Source organism: Cebus imitator, unplaced genomic scaffold (assembly GCF_001604975.1).
Source record: "Cebus imitator isolate Cc_AM_T3 unplaced genomic scaffold, Cebus_imitator-1.0 Scaffold440, whole genome shotgun sequence".
Taxonomy (NCBI): domain Eukaryota; kingdom Metazoa; phylum Chordata; class Mammalia; order Primates; family Cebidae; genus Cebus; species Cebus imitator.
The window spans coordinates 823,166-842,988 of NW_016107755.1; the positions used below are offsets into that span (position 1 = coordinate 823,166).

A 19,823-nucleotide genomic window follows, 5' to 3' on the forward strand; every position below is an offset into this window, starting at 1 on the left:
CGGTCTGGGGATCTATATCTGTAGATCTATAATATCTCAAATGTCACCAGATCTCAGTCTGGCTACAAAAAAAATTCCATTGATAGCAGTAGCCCAAGGTTTTCCTTCCATGTTTAGAACTGTGTAACTGCTTTCTGTTCTCTGTTTGCACACATGCTGTCATTTCTGGAAGTCCCTCAAAATGAGCCTATGCAGGACACCAGTTGTCACATGGCTCCACCTTGTTATTGCTCCTTCAGTGGTGCCCTTGAGCTGAGGTCCAGCGTTTTGGAGCAAGTGGTGACTCTCCCTGAGAAGGGAGACATCCAGTACAGCACACCCAAAATTCTTCCTCGGAAAATAAGCACTGCCCCAAAGGAAACAGAATGTGCAGAGATTCAGCCTTGCCTCCTAACACATTGAACTGTTTTTCTTGTGCTTTCTGATTTTTTAAATTGCCATCTTAAAGATGGAAAAGCGAGGATTATACAGAACTACCTCTAAAATTATACTAGTGACAGAGTATTTCCTCTCTGTTCTCTATGGACTCATGTAAGTTTTCCCTTTATATTTTTTATATTCATAGTTTTTAGTTTTTTATGAACTATACTTGCACATATGGTAAACAATTTCTATAGTACTTCTTACAAATAGGAACGTTTCCCTGCCCTGTTCCTCCTCCAAAAGACCCAGTTCATACTTTTTAGCAAACTGTTTTGTGTTGGCCTTGATTTTTTCTAAATAACTTTGGTTTGGGGCATTATCTTCTCATTTCCCGCTGTGGAGCAGGAAGATGTAGCCCTCTACTCTCTCTGTCCCCTGTCACACACACATTCTCTTCTACCGATCCCCAACCCTTCAATGTGGTCCTAACTGGTTAAACAAGTGTTCTGTGTGCTCGTTACTACATCTGTGTAAAAACTATTCACACCTGGGCTGTGCATGGGGCTAGGATCATTTTTCCTTCCTGCAGAAGTTTTTGTCTTCCTGGAGTTTCCCTTCGCCTTTTGCATCATTTCCTATATCTTTATTACTTATCGGACTCCAAACTCCTTCACTGGTTGTCAAAATCTCCAGGTCCTCATTCACCAGGTGCTCTTACCAGTTTTGTCTGGATGCATCTCTAAGCCTGCTGGCCTTGAATCTGGAAGAGCTGCTTTCTCACCTGTGCATGGCTCCCTGGATATTCCTTCACTGCATACTGGGGTTCCTGCATTGCTTCTATTTCTTTATCCTGTTTTCTCTCTTAATTTACTTCATTTTGGTGGAACATTATTTAGGAGCTTTCTGAGAAATGGTGCATGGAAGTTGAATTTTAAAAATCCTGAATATCTGGAAATATCTTTATCCCACTTTTATACTCAATAGGTTCCTTAAGTTTAGGATTCATAGTTGGAAATAATTTTCCTTCAGAATCAAAAGCATTGCTTCACTGCCTTCTAGCATCCTTTGTTGTTGAGAATTCTTGTGACACCCTGATTTATGATCCTTTGTATATGGCCTATTTTATGTTTTTGTTTTTTACTGGAAGCTTTGGGTCTTATCTATGTTCTTACTCTTAAAGATTTCTTCTCTTCCTCTTCCCTTTCCTCCTTTCTCCTCCCTCCTTGCGCCGCCCCCCCACCAGCTTTCTTCTTTTAGAGTCAGGGTTTCACTCTGTCATCCAGGCTTGAAGGCAGTGATGCAATCATAGCTCATGTGGCCTTAAACTCCTGGGCTCCAGCATTTCTCCCACCTGAGCCTCCTGAGTTGCTAGGGCTACAGGAGCACGCCACCGCACCTGGCTAATTGGTTTATTTTTTGCAGACACAGGGTTTTCCTATATAGCCCAGGCTGGTCTCAAGTGATGCTCAGCCTCCCAACGCATTGGGATTACAGGGATGAGACTCCATGCCTTGTCTTACTCTTAGATTTCTTCATGTGACTTTGTATGAGCCTTTCCCCCCGTTGTGCTGGTTAAATCAGTGAGCGCTTTCATTCTAGAAACTTAAAGCCTTTCAGTTCTGGGAACTTTTATTGAATTATCATTATTATTATTTTTAGAGTCTTGCTCTTTTATCCAGGCTGGAGTGCAGTGGTGGGATCATAGCTCACTGCAGCCTTGAACTACTGGGCTCAAGTGATCCTCCTGCCTCAGCCTCCTGACTAGCTGGGATTACAGGCCTGAGCCACCACAACTGGCTTAATTATTATTTCAGGGACATGGGCTTGCTCTGTCACCTAGGATCCTAGGGCCTAGTGGTGGTACACTTGTAGCTCACTGGGGCTTTGAACTCCTGGTCTCAAGTGATCCTCCCACCTCAGCATCCCAAAGTGCTGGGATTACAGGCGTAAGCCACTGTGCCCTGCCTGAATTATTTCATGTTGACTTTCCCTCCATTTTCTCTATTCTCTCAAATCTATTATAATCTCCAGGCTTCATTAGTCTCCTGAATTCATTTATTAAGTACCCGTGATGTGCCAGGATGTTTCTAGGTTACAACAGTGATAAGGTTAACAAAGTTTCTACACTCATGGAGTTTATATTCCAGCAGATGGTGACAGGCAATACGTTAAAATTGAAAAAAAAAATTAGCACTATGCAAGGAACTGAAATAACTCTGTAATAGATAGTGATCCAGTATCTATTTTATAATGTGTGATCAGAAAGGAGTTCCCTGAGAAGATGGCGTGGGAGCTGAAATCTGAATGGTAAGAGGGAAGTCTAAGATCACACCAGCGGGAGGGACGGCAAAGTCCTAACGCAGGGACAAACTGGGTACAGAAAGACTGCACCTGGAGTATGGTTATGGCAGAACAGAAACAGCCATAGTTTTTTTGTTTTTGTTTTTTTGAGACAGAGTCTCACTCTGGTGCCCAGGCTGGAGTACAGTGGTGTGATCTCGCCTTGGCTTCCCAAAGCGCTGGGATTACAGGTGTGAGCCACTGTGCCTGGCTGGCCATAGATATTAAAGTGGAGAGGTAAGCAGGGATGGATCATGTGGGGCCTCGTGGACCATGCAAAGAGTTTGGATGTTTTTTCCTAAGTCCAGTGGGAAGCTACTGAAGTGTTATAAGCAGAATAATGACTCAATGTAATAAGCAAATATTGAACATTATTATGTACCAGGCACTGTTCTGGGTAAATGGGATGCATCAGTTTTTAAAAAGTTCCTTTCCTTGAGGAGTTTACATTCTAGAAGGGAGATATAGACAATAAAAATACGTACGGAAGATATAAAATATTATTAGAAAATAAGTTCAACAGAAAGAAAACATATAATTACTTAAATATATTTGGAGAAAGTAGGCCAGATGGTTGAATAGATGACATTAGTATGTGCCTCCTCCATGGAGAGGAACCAAAGTAGCACATAGATATTCACACAGCATCAATCATCTAAGAGAACACTAGGACTCAATAGAGAAGTTATGGGAAACGTCGAAAGTAAGGAGAGCAAGGCAGGGCAGTTTGCTTAGCCAGGATTGTCTGGAAGCTGGCGGAACCTGCCGGATGTGAAGAAGGGGTAACGGAGAAACCTCCAGGATCCATACTCCCAACCATAGGCTTTTACAGTCTTAGCAGTGGGAGAATCTCTTGATGCACGTGGGCTTTACGCCTAACACAGGGAGCTGCCTAGAAATCGCACAGAAACATTGCTCCAGAGAAGGAACTCACGTAGTCCCACGGGCATCTAAGCCCACAGCAGCTTCAGTTTGGTGCCATTCTGAGAACTTTACTGCCTGAGATCTATGTCTTGCCTTGAGACTGGTCTGATGTGGCACTGCTGTTGCTGTTGCTACTGCTGCCACCGGGCAAAAGAAAGAGAGGGGAGACTGGGCACTCCCACACACCCCCGGGACAAATCCTATTGCCACTGCTACAGGCTGCTGTGAGACCAGGGCGTGAGAAGACTGCACTCCCTGCGGCTACTTGTCCATGCTGCTCCACCTGAGAGGGGTCCTGCCCTCCCCAATGGCAAACATGTAGTCATTATTCTGAGAGTTTAACCACCTGGGTCTGCATTCTGCCTTTGGGCCTGGCTGGGGCTGCTGCCACAAAGCCAACGCTAAGTTGAGGAGGGAGAGTAGAGACCGGGCACTTCTAAACATTCCTAGGACAAATCCCACCATGGCTGCTATGGACTGCTGTGGACAAAGGTGTCAGCAGATTACACTCTCCACAGCTACTTGCTCATGGTGCTCCAGCTGAGAGTGGCCCTGCCTTCCCTGGTTGCAGGACTACAGCGCAGCCATCACAGCCAGCCCACACCTGAGCATTCTGCCAGTGGCCTGGGGACCTCCTCGTCTCTGCCTATTATAGCTAGCAGCTGAATGCATTGCAAGGGGACCTGAGGACAGGTCCGCTGGCCTGATCCCATCCCCTCTAGTACATAAGCACATCATCCAGGGGCCTGTAAATTGCCTGGCCCAATCTACTACCATTGGCATTTGAATCATTCCTGCCAGGTCTGAGGTCAGCCCAACTCAACCTACCAATACCACCACAGCTGACACCCACCCACACATGCTTCCAGTGGGTCAGGGTACTGGCCTGCCCAACTTGTCACAGCCATCACCAACACCAGCATTGGGTCCTAGCGGGTTGTTCCACCACTGCTACTGCCACTACCCATTTCACACCAGCTGCCCAGGAGCCTGAGAAGTTGCCCACATGCCCTACCCACTGCTGCCATTGATAGCATCTGAGCAAGTCACCTGAAGCCCAAGAATTGGCCCTCCAAGACTGACTAACACTGGTGTCAGTTTAAGCCACTCTGTGGCCCAAGAACAGGCTCATTCAACCCACTGCTACCATAACTAGGGCCTGAAGACTGGCCCACCTGGCATCTCAGTTCCCAGCCAAACTTTACCACAGCCTTCACTAATAAGTGCACCTTAAGTCACTGAGGAAATTCACAGATACCACTGATGTTATACTGCCAAATAAATCATATAGAGATCACACTACTGCAGGCACTCAAAATTAAACCCAAAGCACCCTACTCAATAGAAAACATGTAAAACCTTCAGAAAAAAATCCTCCCCTATGAAAGCAACTTTAAAAATGAAAGAAGTGACTGTTGCACTAAGACGTGTGGATATCAACGTAAGGACATAGGAAAAAAACAAGGAAATATGACACCAACAGAGGAACACAATACCTCTCCAGCTACAGTTCTCAATCAGAAAGAAATTCATAAAATCCTAGATAAAGAATTCAAAGTACTGATTTTAAAGAAACTCAGTGATATACAAGATAATTCTGAAAAACAATAGAAACAAAAAAAAAAGTGTAGGATATGAATGAGGAATTTACCGAAGCAATAGATTTATTTTTTAAAGAACCAAATAGAAATTCTGGTTATGAGGAATTTATTAAAGGAAATGCAGAATACATTTGAAAACTTCAGCAATAGAACTAGATTGCGGAGAAGACAGAATCTCAGAGCTTGAAGACAGGTCTTTTGAAATAATCTAGTCAAACAAAAATAAAGGAAATAATTTTTAAAAATTCAATTTACTTTGCCTAGATAAAAAAAAATTAGCAAAGCCTTTATGCTATTTGGGACAACATAAAGCAACTGAATATATGAATTGTTAGTATATCTAAGGGTGAAGAAGAAAGTATTAGAAAATCTGTTTAATGACATAATAGATGAAAACTTTCCAAGCCTAGCAAGGGATTTGGACATGCAGGAATAGGAGGCTCAGTGTTTCCCAGGCAGTTGCAATGCAAAGGGTACATTATAATTAGACTGTCTAAAGTCAAAAACAAAGAGCAAATCCTAAAAACAGCAACAGAATAGTGCCTAGTCACCTAAAAGGAAAACTCAGACTAATGGTGGATTTCTCTGCAGAAACCCTACAGGCCAAAAGAGAATGGGATGGTATATTCAAAGTGATGAAAGAAAACAACTGCCAGCCAAGGATATTAGGTCGAGCCAAATTAAACTCTAAATGAAAGAGAACTAAAGTCTTTCCCAGACAGGAAAATACTGAGGAATTTTGTTACCACTAGATCAGTCCTATGAGAAATCCTCAAGGGAGTCCTAAACCTGGAAGTGAAAGGCTGACATTTGTCATCATAAAAACACACAAAAGTATGAAACTCACTAGTAAAGCAATCACACAAAGGAAGAAGTGAAAGGACTCAGATGGTGCTTCTACAGAAATCCACCAAACCACAATGACAAGAAGAAAGGAACAAAGAATATATAAAATAATTGGAAAACAATAATATGACAGGAACAAAGCCTCATATATCAATAATAATCTTGAATGTAAGTGGACTAAATTCTTCACTTGAAAGATGTAGAATGGCAGGGTTTATTTAAAAACATAATCCACCTGTAAGCTGCGTCAAGAAACTCAGTAAAGTTTCTTACCAGTAAAGACAAATATAGACAAAGTAAAGGGATGGAAAAAGATATTCCATACAAACGGAAACAAAAAGTGAGAAGGAGTAACTATACTTAGATACAACAGACTTTAAGTCAAGAATTGTGGAAGAAAAGCCAAAAAGTGATTATATAATGATAAAAGGATCAATCCAGCAAGAAGATACAACAGATCTAAATATATATACACCAAACACCAGAGTACCCAGATTCATAAAGCAAATATTACTAGCTCTAGAAAGAGACAGATTGGAATATAATAATAGTGGGAGGCTTTAACACCTCATGCTCAGCATTAGACAGACTAGCTAGACAGAAAATCAACAGAGAAACATTGGTTTTAAATTGGACTTTAGATCAAACGAACCTAACATTTACAGAACATTCTATTCAACAACTGCAGAATTTATTTTCTTTTCATCAACATGGAACCTTCTCCAACATAAACCATATATTAGGCAGCAAAAGAAGTCTCAACAAACTTTTAAAAATTGAAATTATATAAAGTCAAAAATAAATAAAAGATGAAAAAAATTGAAATTATATCAAGTATTTTCTCAATAGAATCACAATAGAAAAAAAATGAGAAATCAATACCAAGAGAAAGTTTGGAAACTATGCAAATACATAGATGTTAAACCACATGGTCCTGAATGACCATTGGGTCAATGAAGAAATTAAGATGGAAAGCCAGGCATGGTGGCTCACGCCTGTAATCCCAGCACTTTGGGTGGCCAAGGCAGGTCGATCGTCTGAGGTCAGAAGATCGAGACCAGCCTGGTCAACATGGTGAAACCCTGTCTCTACTAAAAATAAAAAAAAAAAATTTAGCTGGGTGTGGTGGCAGGCACCTGCAATCTCAGCTATTCGGGAGGCTGAGGCAGGAGAATCGCTTGAACCTGGGAGGCGGAGGTTGCAGTTAGCTGAGATTATGCCATTGCACTCCAGCCTGGGCGACAAGAGCAAAACTCCATCTCAAAAATAAAAAAGTTTTAATTCCTTGAGCATTTTACCAGTACTTACCTGTCTTTTTGTAAAACTGCAAACAAATTTTAACCAACCACTTAACTCATAGTGCCACTGGCTGAAACATATTGTTAATATGGTGGTGAGCTTACGATGTGGTGATGCTTGTGATGAGTTATACTCGTCAACTGTAAATTTAATTCAGTATACAAATTTCAAACCCCCTGCAGCAACTCGGCTCTATGAACCTGGCCCAGAAGATACCATAACAAGGAAGATCATGTGATAGAGATAATTGCCCTCTCTGTAAAATGGACATCATCAGATGTTGCCTAAAGGCAAAAGCCTGGATCTCATCCGCTTTGAGGTTCTTTCCAGCTCATCATCTTCACTAACTGCTTATGCTGTGCCAGGCAATGTGCCAAGCACTTTTACATGTATTATCTCTTTTAGTCCTGACAACAGTTCTCAGGTAGGCACTTGTTCCCAGTTTTCAGACCAGGAATCTGGAAGCTCAGGGAGTTAAGTAAACCTCCCTAAGGTCACACAACTGAAACATGTTGGGATTTGAACCAGGGGCTTCCTGTTTCTAGAGTCCATGCTTTCACTACTGAGCACAGAGGTAGGAGGTTGTTTCTCCTATGAGAACTGTAAGAAAGTGTATGAAATTGGCCCCCGGTCATGAGAGTAACAAGGTGATACCTAGAGGGTCTAAGGGCACCACCCTCCCTCCTGTAGATGAACAGCTCCTTGAAGTTAGGGTTTAAGTCACAAGTTCTCAGAGTTAGAAGAGAATCCTCAGTGCTCTTTAGGCCCTGAGGAAGTGGGATAATTTTCTCAAGCTCAAAGTCCTTGACAGAGTCAAGACTAGAAGAGGCCTTTATATCCACACAGCTGGGTATCTCGACGTGTTTGCATTTACTGTTCATTCTGCATAGTTCTTAGGGCCACTGACTCAGTCTCAGAACTCCTCTACAAAGAGACTTCTGTGGGGAGATGATTATAGTGGCAATGGCTGTATTGTCATCATAAGAATAATTAGCTCCTGTCTTTTTAGACACAAGAGTGTAGTGGGAGGCATGAAATTTACAAATAATATTCACTGGTGATAGCCCCACAATCCTAAATTAAAGGCAATCTACACAGCGATTTTCATGAGTATTTCTTTGTTTCTCTGAATTTTAATACACCTTTCTTTTTTTTGAATTCCCTGCTCTTGCTCCCAGACAATGAAGCCGTACTTCTCTTTGCATTCTAGGGACACCTAGCTCTAGAGATGCAGGGAAAGTTGGCCATGACCAGAGTCCACCCTTGGCTCCACTCCTCCCTTCATCTGTTATTCTGAGTACGAGCTCTGCCATCCTGGTTTTCTTTGTCTTAGAGTGCTGGGCTGGATTTGTCACACATAAGAAACAGAATGGATAAGACAGAATTGTTCTGCTTTCAACTAGGTTCTGTTGAGTGCTTGGGGAATTCTTTCATCATCGCTTGTTTTTGTCAGGTTTGTCAAATATCAGATGGTTATAGGTGAAAAGCAAATAAAAAACCGCAATGAGATTCTATCTCACACCAGTCAGAATGGCTGTTAATAAAAACTCAAAAAGCAACAGGTACTGGCAAGGTTATGAAGAAAAAAGAATGCTTTTACACTGTTGGTGTGAGTGTAAATTATTTCAACCATTGTGAAAGACTGCGTGGCGATTTCTCAAAGACCTACAGGCAGAAATACCATTCAATCCAGCAATCTGATTATTGGGTATATACCCAAAGGAATATAAATCGTTCTCTATAAAGATACATTCATGTGTATGTTCATTGCAGCACTATTCACAATAGCAGAAAACATGAAATCAAATGAAATGCCCATCAGTGATAGACTGGATAAAGAAAATGCGGTACACATACACCATGGAATATTATGCAGCCATAAAAAGGAATGAGATTATATCTTTTGCAGGGACATGAATGGAACTGGAAGCCATTATCCATAGCAAACTAATACAGGAACAGAAAACCAAATACCACATTTTCACTTATAAGTAGGATCTAAATAATGAGAACACATGGATACATGGGGTGGGGAACAACACACACTGGGCTCTGTTGGAGGGTGGGGGTGGAAGGAGGGAGAGGATCAGGAAGAAGAGCTAATGAGTGCTGGGCTTAATTCCTGGGTGATAGGATGATCTGTGTAGCCGACTACCGTGGCACACATTTATTTACCTATGTAACAAACCTGCACATCCTGCACATGTACCCTTGAACTTAAAATAAAAATTGGATTTTTTTTTAAAAAAAGAAAAACATTAGGGAATAGCTGCCTATGGGAAAGAGGAGAATGGGAGTAAAAATTGGAGAGAGAGAAGAAAATACAAATAAAACAAGAATATCTTGCATGGACTGATGATGATTGTGTTCCAAGAACAGAGAGGTATGATTGAGTCAGCGCTCTGCACTGAAGTCTGAAGGAAGGAAAGAACTGAAAATGAAAGGGAAAATAAAGGCCATGAGTAGAGCCAGGAAGCTTCCTTGTAGACGGGAGAATGGGCCCCACAGCCAGAGCAGAGTAAGCCGACCAGAGAGACAATGCATCTGCCTCAGCTCTAGTTCTTGTTACAACCAGCTCACTGTCATCACAGTTCTTGGGCTCCAGAGAGATTCCCTTACAGGCCTCACCTGGGTCCTCACAATATCCCCTCTGGTTCTCTGAGGCACCTCAGTGGGACTGCTCCTCATGCAATCCAGCAGCCCAGCAGTTCTTTTGTGGGGCCTCTTTGCCTCCTGCCCAGTAGTGGACAGAACTCAGCACCTGGAACTCAGGAACACTTACAAAAAGCATTAGGGGCAAGATAGGTTGTGCTGAGGATCCTGCAGGGGAGATGAAGGACAGTTTTACATCATAAACACTGCAGCGTAGCTATCCTCCACTGCAGCTGGACCACCAAATGGATCATTTTCCTCTGCTTTTCCTTCAGACAGCTCCCAGGCCTCATCCTGTGGTCTTAGCCACTCCCAAACCTCCTTTGGCTTCTAAATTTCTCTTTTCTTTCTTATGCAGAACAATTTATTAATATAGTCGCAGAGCCTCCAAATGTGCATATCCGCATTTTAAAATTATCGGGACCACTCTAAAATTAGAAGTACCAGAGACCTGGAAATACAGTGTGCTTATGGTTCATTGGTTCTTTTTTTTTTTTTTTTTTGTTTCATACGGAACTAAAAATGCCCTGTCTAAAACATGAATTCAATGGGTAGCAAACGAAACAAAGCCCCATTGGGATCTGTCTGTTTCAGAAGCCTGAGTGTGGTGGGAAGGTGACTGCACTGAGGTGCTGAGCTCCAGGACCGGTAGGTTCTACTTCAGCAGGTCACAAGCACCAGCTGTGAAACTGGTTAGACAAGTTCATTTAACTGTGTGCCAGTTTTCTCAACCACCGAATGAGAAAAACAAAATAGGTCTTATGTAGTTCACAGGCTTGTTGTAAGGTTCAAATGAAGATATGATTTTTAAAAGTTTTTTTTAACTTTATAGCCTTGTATAATGTTTGACCAACATTATAATCAGCATGTGTTGCACATTGTTTTTCTTTTGGGAGGGTTTGCAAAGAGTATTTATGGCATAATCCAATTTATGTAAAAAAAAAGAGAAAGCAATATACATTTGTATTCAAAACTGGCAGGATATACAAAAAATTGATATCAATGATTAACTATGGGGAGTGACAAGCGGAAGTGTTGAGCGGGTGGGAAAGAGGTTTTTTTATCTATACACTTTGAAAATGTTTAAATTTTCTTAACCATGAGCATACAAAACGTTTATAATAAGCACTGGGCAATACTACTACTACCACTGCTATTAGTGCTACTAGGTTGGACTACCAAGGCACTTGGGTCGGACACAGACGGCTCTGCTCACCACACTCGGGGGCAGAAGGAACCCCACATTGTCTTGTTTCTTTTATATCAAGAACCTCTATTTGCCCAACAGTCAAGTTAGGGTTAATTTTTCACATCACAGTGATTCACGTTATATTTTTTTGGAGGGGGACAGAGTCTCACTCTGTTGCCAGGCTGGAGTGCAGTGGTACAATCTTGGCTCACTGCAACCTCGGCCTCCCAGGTTCAAGCGATTCCTCTGCCTCAGCCTCCCGAGTAGCAGTGACTACAGGCGAGCACCAGCATGCCTGGCTAATTTTTTGATTTTAGTAGAGATGGGGATTCACCATGTTGATCAGGATGGTCTCGATCTCCTGACCTCACGATCCACCTGCCTCAGCCTCCCAAAGTGCTGGGATTACAGGCATGAGCCACCACGCTAAGCCCTTTTGGTTGAGACAGAAAATCTCTCTCCGTCAGCTGGCTGGAATGCAGGGCTGTGATCTCAGCTCACTGCAAGTTCTGCCTCCTGGGTTCAAGCAATTCTCCTGCCTCAGCCTCCTGAGTATCTGGGACTGGGACTACAGGCACACCATGCCCAGCTAAATTTTGTATTTTTAGTAGAGATGCGGTTTCACTATGTTGGCCAGAATCGTCTTGATTTCTTGACTTCGTGATCCATCCACCTCAGCCTCCCAAAGTGTTAGGATTACGGGCATGAGCCACCTTGCCCAGCCCATGTTGCAGTTTCTAAATAAAATTCACATATGGTGCAAACTCTTTGAGTGCCTTTAAAACATCTGACCCATGCTTTAGGAGCAGGGGCTCACCCAATACAAAGATTTTTTTTTTTGTTCTTTTCTTTTGTTTGCTTGTTTGTTTTTTGGAAACCGAGTCTCACTGTCACCCAGGCTGGAGTGCAGTGGCAAGATCTCAGCTTACTGCAACCTCTGACTCCCAGGTTCAAGTGATTCCCTTGCCTCAGCCTCCCAAGTAGCTTGGATTACAGGCGTCTGCCACCATACCCAGCTAATTTTTGTATTTTTAGTAGAGATGGGGGGTTTCACCAGGTTGGCCAGGCTGGTCTTGAACCCCTGACTTCAGCCTCCCAAGATGCTGGGATTACAGGTGTGAGCCATCACTCCCAGCCTATTTTTTTTTTTTTTTTTTTTGAGATGGAATCTCACTGTGTCACCCAGGCTAGAGTGCAGTGGTGTGATCTTGGTTCACTGCAACCTCTGCCTCCCAGGTTTAAGTGATCCTCCTGCCTCAGCCACCTGAGTTGCTAAGATTACAGTTAATTTTTGTACTTTTAATAGAGATGGGTTTCACCATGTTGTCCATGTTGGTCTCGAACTCTTGACCTCAAGTGATCCACCCGCCTTGGCCTCCCAAAGTGTTGGGATTACTGGTGTGAGCCACCATGCCGGCCCTAAGGTGTTCTTGTACGTAGAGTATCGTCTTACACTACAGGGAACCTGGAGTGCAGTTGAAGGCAGATTTTTTCAGAGGTTAGGGTGGGAGGTGAGAATGAGTGTTCTACTGGAGAGGAGAAAGGGTAGGGGTTGGGGCAACCATCAACTGTATAGGGATTTACACTTGCTTTGTAAAGTTTTTTAACCTGTGGTCTGTTTCTGTGTTCAAATAATAACTGCAATATTGAGAGGTTAGTTAGACCTGAGCAAAAGCCTCATTTTATTTAACAGTGGGGCCTGGTGATTGTCCCACTGTCATCAGGGGTGTCCTGAGTAAAAGAAGGAACAGGACTGTGTCTTGGTCACAGAGGGATCAGCACCCATCCTCTCTGCATCTACTCCCCCAACCCATCTCTGCCCCAAATTGCCAACACAGGCAGATTCCACTGGATCTAAGCCTTCAGCCTCATCCACACTAATTAGACACATGGAATGCAGAGGTCTGTGAGTCACACTTTCTTAGGACATTCTCTGCCAGTCTAGAGAAAGGACCAGTAGGGATGGGAAAGGAAGGGGCCCTGGGGTCCACCCAGGGCTGCTGAAAAGGCCCTAAGCCCTACAAAGGCGGAGGGATCTTCAGGTGTGTGTCAAAGTACGAAGTTAACTGTATAAATTAATGCAAGTGCAACAAAACCCTGGTTATTCCCACGATGATTATTTTGAAGCAGTTTAAACATTTTATTTTAGGTTTTTTTTTTCTCCCCGCACCCCAAAGCCCTCGGGTTCCTAGGTTGGCTGCTGCCCTAAGCCGAGCCCCCTGTGGTTCTGCACTGGAAGGTGCAGAGAAGGCCGGAGCATCACGGGGAGGTTCAGGACGTCAGGGAGCTGAGGGCCTAAGATAAATAAAGTAAAAACAACGGCTGTTCCAGACTTAGGTCCCCTATCCTCTCGCCTCACGCGGGCACAGGGGTCCGCCCGGGCCGCGAGCTGGCCAGGGGCTGAGCAGGATCCCAGGGCGCCACGGTCTCCGCTTCACTGCCTTTCGCGCGCCCCACTTCAGCCGTTCAGGGTAAGGCAGGAACCTTTTTTCCAGACGGCAAAGAAAGGGAAGACTTTGCCGGAGAAAGAGGCAGTGAAGGTGAAGATGGGCTCCCGGGTCTGGGCGTTGAGGAGGGTCACCAGCCCCGCCTCGTAGTCCAGGGCGACGCCCACGCCGCGCGGGATCTCGCTGAGCCGCAGGTCGGTGCCCGGGGAGGTGCTGGCCCAGCACTGCTGGTGCGAGACGATCACGGCCCAGACGCCGTCCTCGGCGCTGAGGCCCATCTCCCCCTTCCTGCTCACCCCCTCCGCGGCCACCCCCACCGTGCAGCCGCCGCCGTCGCCCAGCTGTAGGTCCACCTGCCAGCGGTGGCGCCCCGAGGAGAAGCCCGGGAAGCCCAGCACCGCCGGGAGGCCGTCGAAGCGCAGGGGGCTGTCTCGTAGTTTCTTCTTCTGCCCGGTGTACCTCACTGACTTCCTGTCTTCCGAGAGGGCCAGGCTCCGGCTGGCGGTCTGGGGGTCCAGAGTGATGACCCCTAGAGGGAGGAGGGCGCAGACCTCAACAGCGGGCGGCAGCCACAGCTGCTCCTAGAGCAGGCAACGCGAGTGGGAGTTAGGAGCACTGACTGGGGCAGCCTGCTCTTGGGCCACTTCTCTGAACAGTCCTACCTAATCGGCAAGTGGTGCTGCAAGGGTTTGCTTCTCAAAGTGCAGGGGGAGGGGCCAGCAGCATCCCCATCTCCCCGGAGCTTGTTAGAAATGCAGAATCTTGAACCCCATCCCACCGTACTAAATCAGAATCTGCATTTTAACAGGATCCCTAGGAGACCTTTCTGCATGTCAGGTTTGAAAAGCACTGATCTATACCAGAGTGAGGTGATGCTTGTGGAAACAATTTCTAAATTAAGCACCGATTAAAAACAAATGTGATTTTAAAAATTGAACATTATTTGTTCAAATCAATAGAGTCCAGCACAATGCTGCTTAGAAATCTAGGGCTTGATAAATATTTTTTTTAACCAGTATTATCTATACAAGTAGATGACATTAATTAAGCACTTACTATGAGTCAGGTAATATACTAAGCTCTTTGCATGTGTTAATTCATTTTGTCCTCACAGCTACTTATGGGACAGGTACAGTACTTTTTTCCCCTTCATTTTACTGATAAAGAAATACTGTGGGACAGAGGCTTAATAACTAGCTCAGTGTCTCAGAGCTACCAAAGCTGAATCAGGAACCCAAGCAATCACGCTCCAGAATTCATGCATTGTATTGCTCTGTTTGCTGCCATGGACTGAATGGGTGAATGGAAGAATGACCCTAAATCCCAAGCTGTTTACCTGAATCTGTTTCCAGATGATGCACCAAGTTTTCTGAGGGAAGCAGAAATAGAAAGAGAGATCTGTGACTTATTACTTCTTACAGGTATCCCCAGGGGCAAGGTGTCTTGAGTACAATGTGAAGATGAGGACAGAGGCTGTGGCTTCTGCTGTGGACTAGTGGAGGAGAAGTGGTCCTCACCCTCCTGGACTCTCAGTCCAGAATCTGTCCTTAGGGAGTGGAAGAGATGCTCTGGGAATGGTGCCCCTGAGTCAGTTGAGATCACTAAGCGAAGGATCTGGGGAGGGAAGATGTCTTGAGCCAGTTTTTGAAGGCAGAGAAGAATGGAGATGGGTGGAAGGCAGGAGGGCAGCTAATGGAACTGGGGAAAACTGAGGCCCCTTCCCCTTTACCTGAGAACATCCTCATCATCTCTGGGAGGGGAAGTATTTTCCTGTGGAGATCACGGATCTTCTGGACAAGGTCAGGAGAAATGGCCTCAGGACTCACAAAAGTCTTCATCTCACACCTGCAGACAGGTTGATAACCAGTTAGCTCCAAATTCCAAAAACAAATGTTTGGGTGAGACCCAGTGAAGGTAAAAAATCAAACTAAAGAATGATCTGATGTCCGTGGTGAATAATCAATCAGATTGAGTATCATTTATTTACTTTTGCTAGAAATGTGTAGTTAGTAAAGTTGTAGGCATTTCAGTTAAACCTAAGAGGAACTAACAATAATTACTTCTCAAGAATTGGAGAAGTAGGCCCCTGTAGGAGAGTGTTTGGACTTGTGTGGGCTGAGGGACAGAGATCATTACCCATTAAAGCCTCTAGAGGGCAACAGGGTACTATTTGAAAACAGCTTTAAACTACCCTTCTGTGTACTACTATTTGTAAAAGAAAAGAGGCCAGAAGGGAAGAGAAAAAAGATAAAAGAAAATATATATTGCAATGAAAAAGCTCCTGATTCTGGTCCCAGCTCAGTCCTCATTAGATACTCGCTGCATGACCTTGAGCACTCTTCACCCCCCAGGTCTCAGTTTCTTCATCAGACTGGAAGATCTCCAAGCCCTTCTAGATCTAAACCTCTAATGCTCTTTGAAAAGTATGTTTGAAGACACTTCCTGATTCATGGACCCTGGGCTTATCCTCCCTGTGCGTGAATAGGCACAAAGCACGTGGCAAGTGTTCCCTAGTCACTACACCTCTTCTCATCTCAGTGCAGACTGCTCATGCTTGCAGCAGACAGGGAAGGAAAGGGGCATGCATTTACAATGCCTCTGGCTCCTGGTGGCTGTCCTTTGGCAGCAGCTTTAGAAAATTCTGAAGGAAACAAGAGATGTGTGTAAAAATAGGCTGGTATTCCTGGTTTCCATGCTTATCATAGTCTACAGAAAGTATTTCCCCTTTGAATTACATTTTAAATGGTGTTAGATACCGTCTCAAGTACTAATAATTGCATAGATTAAATAAATGTTCCTGGATCAACCTAAAAACATGATTATCATTTATAACTTCACTTCTAGGGGAAAAATGTGTCCCCAATACCAACCAATTAGTTTAAAAATTAACCTTTAGAACACAAATCTTTAGTGAGTTTGGACTGTTTGTGCACGGGTGAATGAGACAGTGTGTCTGCCAGAGTGCCTTTGCTTTCCTGGAAGAGGGGAAGTGGGTGGTAGTAAGGGCCCCTGCCCCTGCCCTTGCCCCTGCCCCTTCAGTCTTCATGTTGAGTGAAAGGAGGCAGGACTGGGGAGTGGACCCTACCTGCTCTGGTTGATTCTGACATCCTACAAAAGAAAGACAAGAACATGCATTTAGTTTTCATAAATCGTTCCTGTTAGGGATTGTGTACATCCTTTTTTCCTTAAAATGTGAGCTAAAAACTCTCTTCCTGCAGAGAGCTGTCCTGTTCAATTACCTACTCATTCAATTGTTCTTTTACATAACGCTTTCCTACTAATTTGTGCCTCTATAGTCAGCTCATTTGTGCTGGTTTCTCTGTTTCAGCCTTATTGTGGGTGGGTTGTGTCTGCAGTGATTAGGAGGTGGTGGAGAGCAGGGACCTGCCTTCAGGGACCTTCAGCAGGGACCTGCTGAACCTGATGTGAACCGGGATCACATATTCATCACCACAGCAGACATCAGTTATTGAGTTTTTTCTATGTACCAGGGACCATGCTAAGCATTTTATATGGAATGTTATAAGTTTGCAACAACTTTATGAGGGAGGTGCTGTTGTCATCCCCATGTTTAGAGAGCTTAAGAGACTCACTCAAGTCACACAACTGGAAGAGCCAACATTCAAATCCAAGACTGTCTGACCCTAAAGCCCTTAACATGACCACATTGTATCACTTGGGCAAGTCTCCAGCCCCTCTGGGTCTGCATCCCCATAACCTCTCTCGACTTCCCTTTTCTGCCTCTCTCCAGCCCACAGCGTGGTGCCCACCCCCTTCCCATGGAGTCCCACTCCTATCCCACCAAGTGTGAGGTGTCTCTCACTTTTAGAAGCTCACTTGCTGGCTGCTGGCACTTCTCCTCCAGCTCCTTGACCTGGGCCCCAAGCCGGGTGACTTCCTCAGAGACCTTTGTGATGTATTCATCCCTCTCCTTCCGGATCTGCTGCTCTAGTTCCCTCAGCCTGGCCAGCAGGAGACACTGCTGGTACTCCAGCTCCTGCTGCAGCCTCTCAAAAGCTGTTTCCACCTGATGCTTCTTGCTTTCAATCTGAGCCTGCAAGGGATAAAAGACAGACATGGTTAGGAAGGGGCTCAGAGATAGTGCCCAGGATGATCATCTATGTACTTCTTATTGATTAACAGGAATAGGGAGTAACTAGTTCCGGACTCATTCCACCTGTGAATATGCCTAGAAGAAGATAGGTCTCAGGATGAACTTACCAATGACAAGGGCTGTGCTTCTGCCTTAGCTAGAGATTCTAATAACGCTACATTCTGCTCTCAGAACAATGTTGAACTTTTCAAAAATATTTCCACAACTACAATACCATCTTAACCCTACTATACCTTCTTAGAGTTAGGTGGGGAAGACTGTAGTCATTTCTTAGAGACCAAAGAAAGTTGTGATTGGAGTCAATACACCTTAGTGGGAGAGTGTGTGATTTTGGTCTTAGCCATGGAAATCACCCTCTATAGGGCATACTTTGATGAGAGCTGAGGGATGGTGGAGAGATTGTTTTGTCCCCATACTGTCTCCTTGGTCAAGGTACCAGAAATCCCCACACTCCGATTCCTCCATAACTTTATAGCATGAAAAAAGAGGCGTGAGGGAGCCAGATGCAGCCACACCATCAGCCTACTGTCCTCAAGGTCAACCTTGGTCAGGACTAGAATCCTGACACTAATATACACCTTCTGACGCCAAGCTTCCCATCTGAAGGTGGTATATTCAGGAAGACAGACTAGGATGGAAAGAACAATGGATTAAGGGTCAAGAGATCCAGGTTCATTATGAACTTGGGCTTTGCTATGTGGCCTTGAGAACATTGCTTTTCTGGACCTCAGTTTTCTGCTCTGTAAAATGTGATATGTAAGATGGATCTTGTATTAGAAGACATCAGAACCACTTCCAGTGCTGATGGTCTGAGATCCCAAATGCCTTTGTGCAGCCACAGGAAGGTGAATGAGAGTAGTTTGCCAGTTCTTTTCAGCCAGGCAACAGATACCAGCCAACAGTTTTCCCCAGAGTCTGTTAAGAAAAACCTTCAAAGGAAAAGGTAGCCAGTGACGTGGCCTGTACCAGCAGTGCTTGAAGCTTCTGGTCTTCTCCGCACTTTACGTCCTCAATCTCATCTCTCTCCATGCTCAGGGCTTCCAGTCGACTCCTGAGACGATCCTGTGGGGAGAAGAATGGGTGGACAGAGGTGGCTGAATTCATAATTCAACTCACAAATATTAATTACCACATCCTGGGCACACGGCTGAGTGCTGAGGAATTCGAAGGTGGAAAAGGCCCAGTCCTTGTTCCTAAAGAGATCACTATCTAGGAATAAGTCAGTTTCAAGTGATTAAAATACAGACAGATAAATGCAGTAGTTCAGGGGTGCACATAGTGAGATGGGAACACAGAGGATAGCTCTGCCTGTAGGCCTAAGGGAAGGTTTAGAAAGCAGAAAACGTTTACAGTGCACCTTGAAAGATACATTTCCAGTTGAATAGAGAGGGAGAGAAAACGACTTAGTGCTCCTGAATTGAATACTTAACAAGAGAGAGGCAGGGTGTGATGGCTCATGCCTGTAATCCTAGCACTTTGAGAAGCTGAGGTGGGCAGATCGTGAGGTCATGAAATCAAGACCATTCTGGCTAACATGGTGAAATCCTGTCTCTACTAAAAATACAAAAATTAGCTGGGTGTGGTAATGCATGCCTGTAATCCCAGCTACTAGAGAGGCTGAGGCAGGAGAATTGCTTGAACCCTGGAGGCAGAGGTTGCAGTGAGCTGAGATCACACCACTGCACTCCAATCTGGTGACAGAGCAAGACTCTGTCTCAAAGAGAGAGAGAGAGAGAGAGAGATGGGAGGAGGAGAGGAGTATTCTAGGAGAAAGAGACTGAGTGCAAAAAGTATTGGAAGCAGGAATGAATAAGACAGTTCAGGAAAAAACAGCAAGCGCAGCTCAGTCTGGCTGGACACATCTGAGCGATGAGGCTGGACAGGGAGGCAGGATCCTGACTACGAAGGGCCTTGAATATTTTGCTAAAGACACTGGACTTTCAGCCGCCATTTTGGCCGGTGCAGTGGGTTGCTCAGATTCTAGCGCCGGGAATCAACAAGTTGGACGTCCATTCAGAAACCCAACTATAAAGACGGTAATTATAAAG

The 19,823-nt window shown here is 44.5% G+C and overlaps 1 protein-coding gene across 2 annotated transcripts in view; it reads right to left on the reverse strand.

Moving 5' to 3' along the window:
* Window positions 1-13,318: 13,318 nt before the first annotated feature.
* Window positions 13,319-19,823, reverse strand: part of TRIM15 (tripartite motif containing 15) — an 11,787-nt gene continuing 5,282 nt past the window's right edge. The window contains exons 2-7 of one of the 2 annotated variants that reach the window (XM_017510520.1): window positions 18,742-18,837; window positions 17,485-17,715; window positions 16,747-16,769; window positions 15,391-15,506; window positions 14,998-15,030; window positions 13,319-14,190 (exon numbers count right to left, since the gene is read on the reverse strand). In XM_017510520.1, the coding sequence (XP_017366009.1) occupies window positions 13,673-14,190; window positions 14,998-15,030; window positions 15,391-15,506; window positions 16,747-16,769; window positions 17,485-17,715; window positions 18,742-18,837 (1,017 nt within the window). In that variant the 3' untranslated portion in view covers window positions 13,319-13,672. The remainder of the gene's footprint in view (window positions 14,191-14,997; window positions 15,031-15,390; window positions 15,507-16,746; window positions 16,770-17,484; window positions 17,716-18,741; window positions 18,838-19,823) is intronic. The other variant, XM_017510521.2, reaches the window with a different exon arrangement.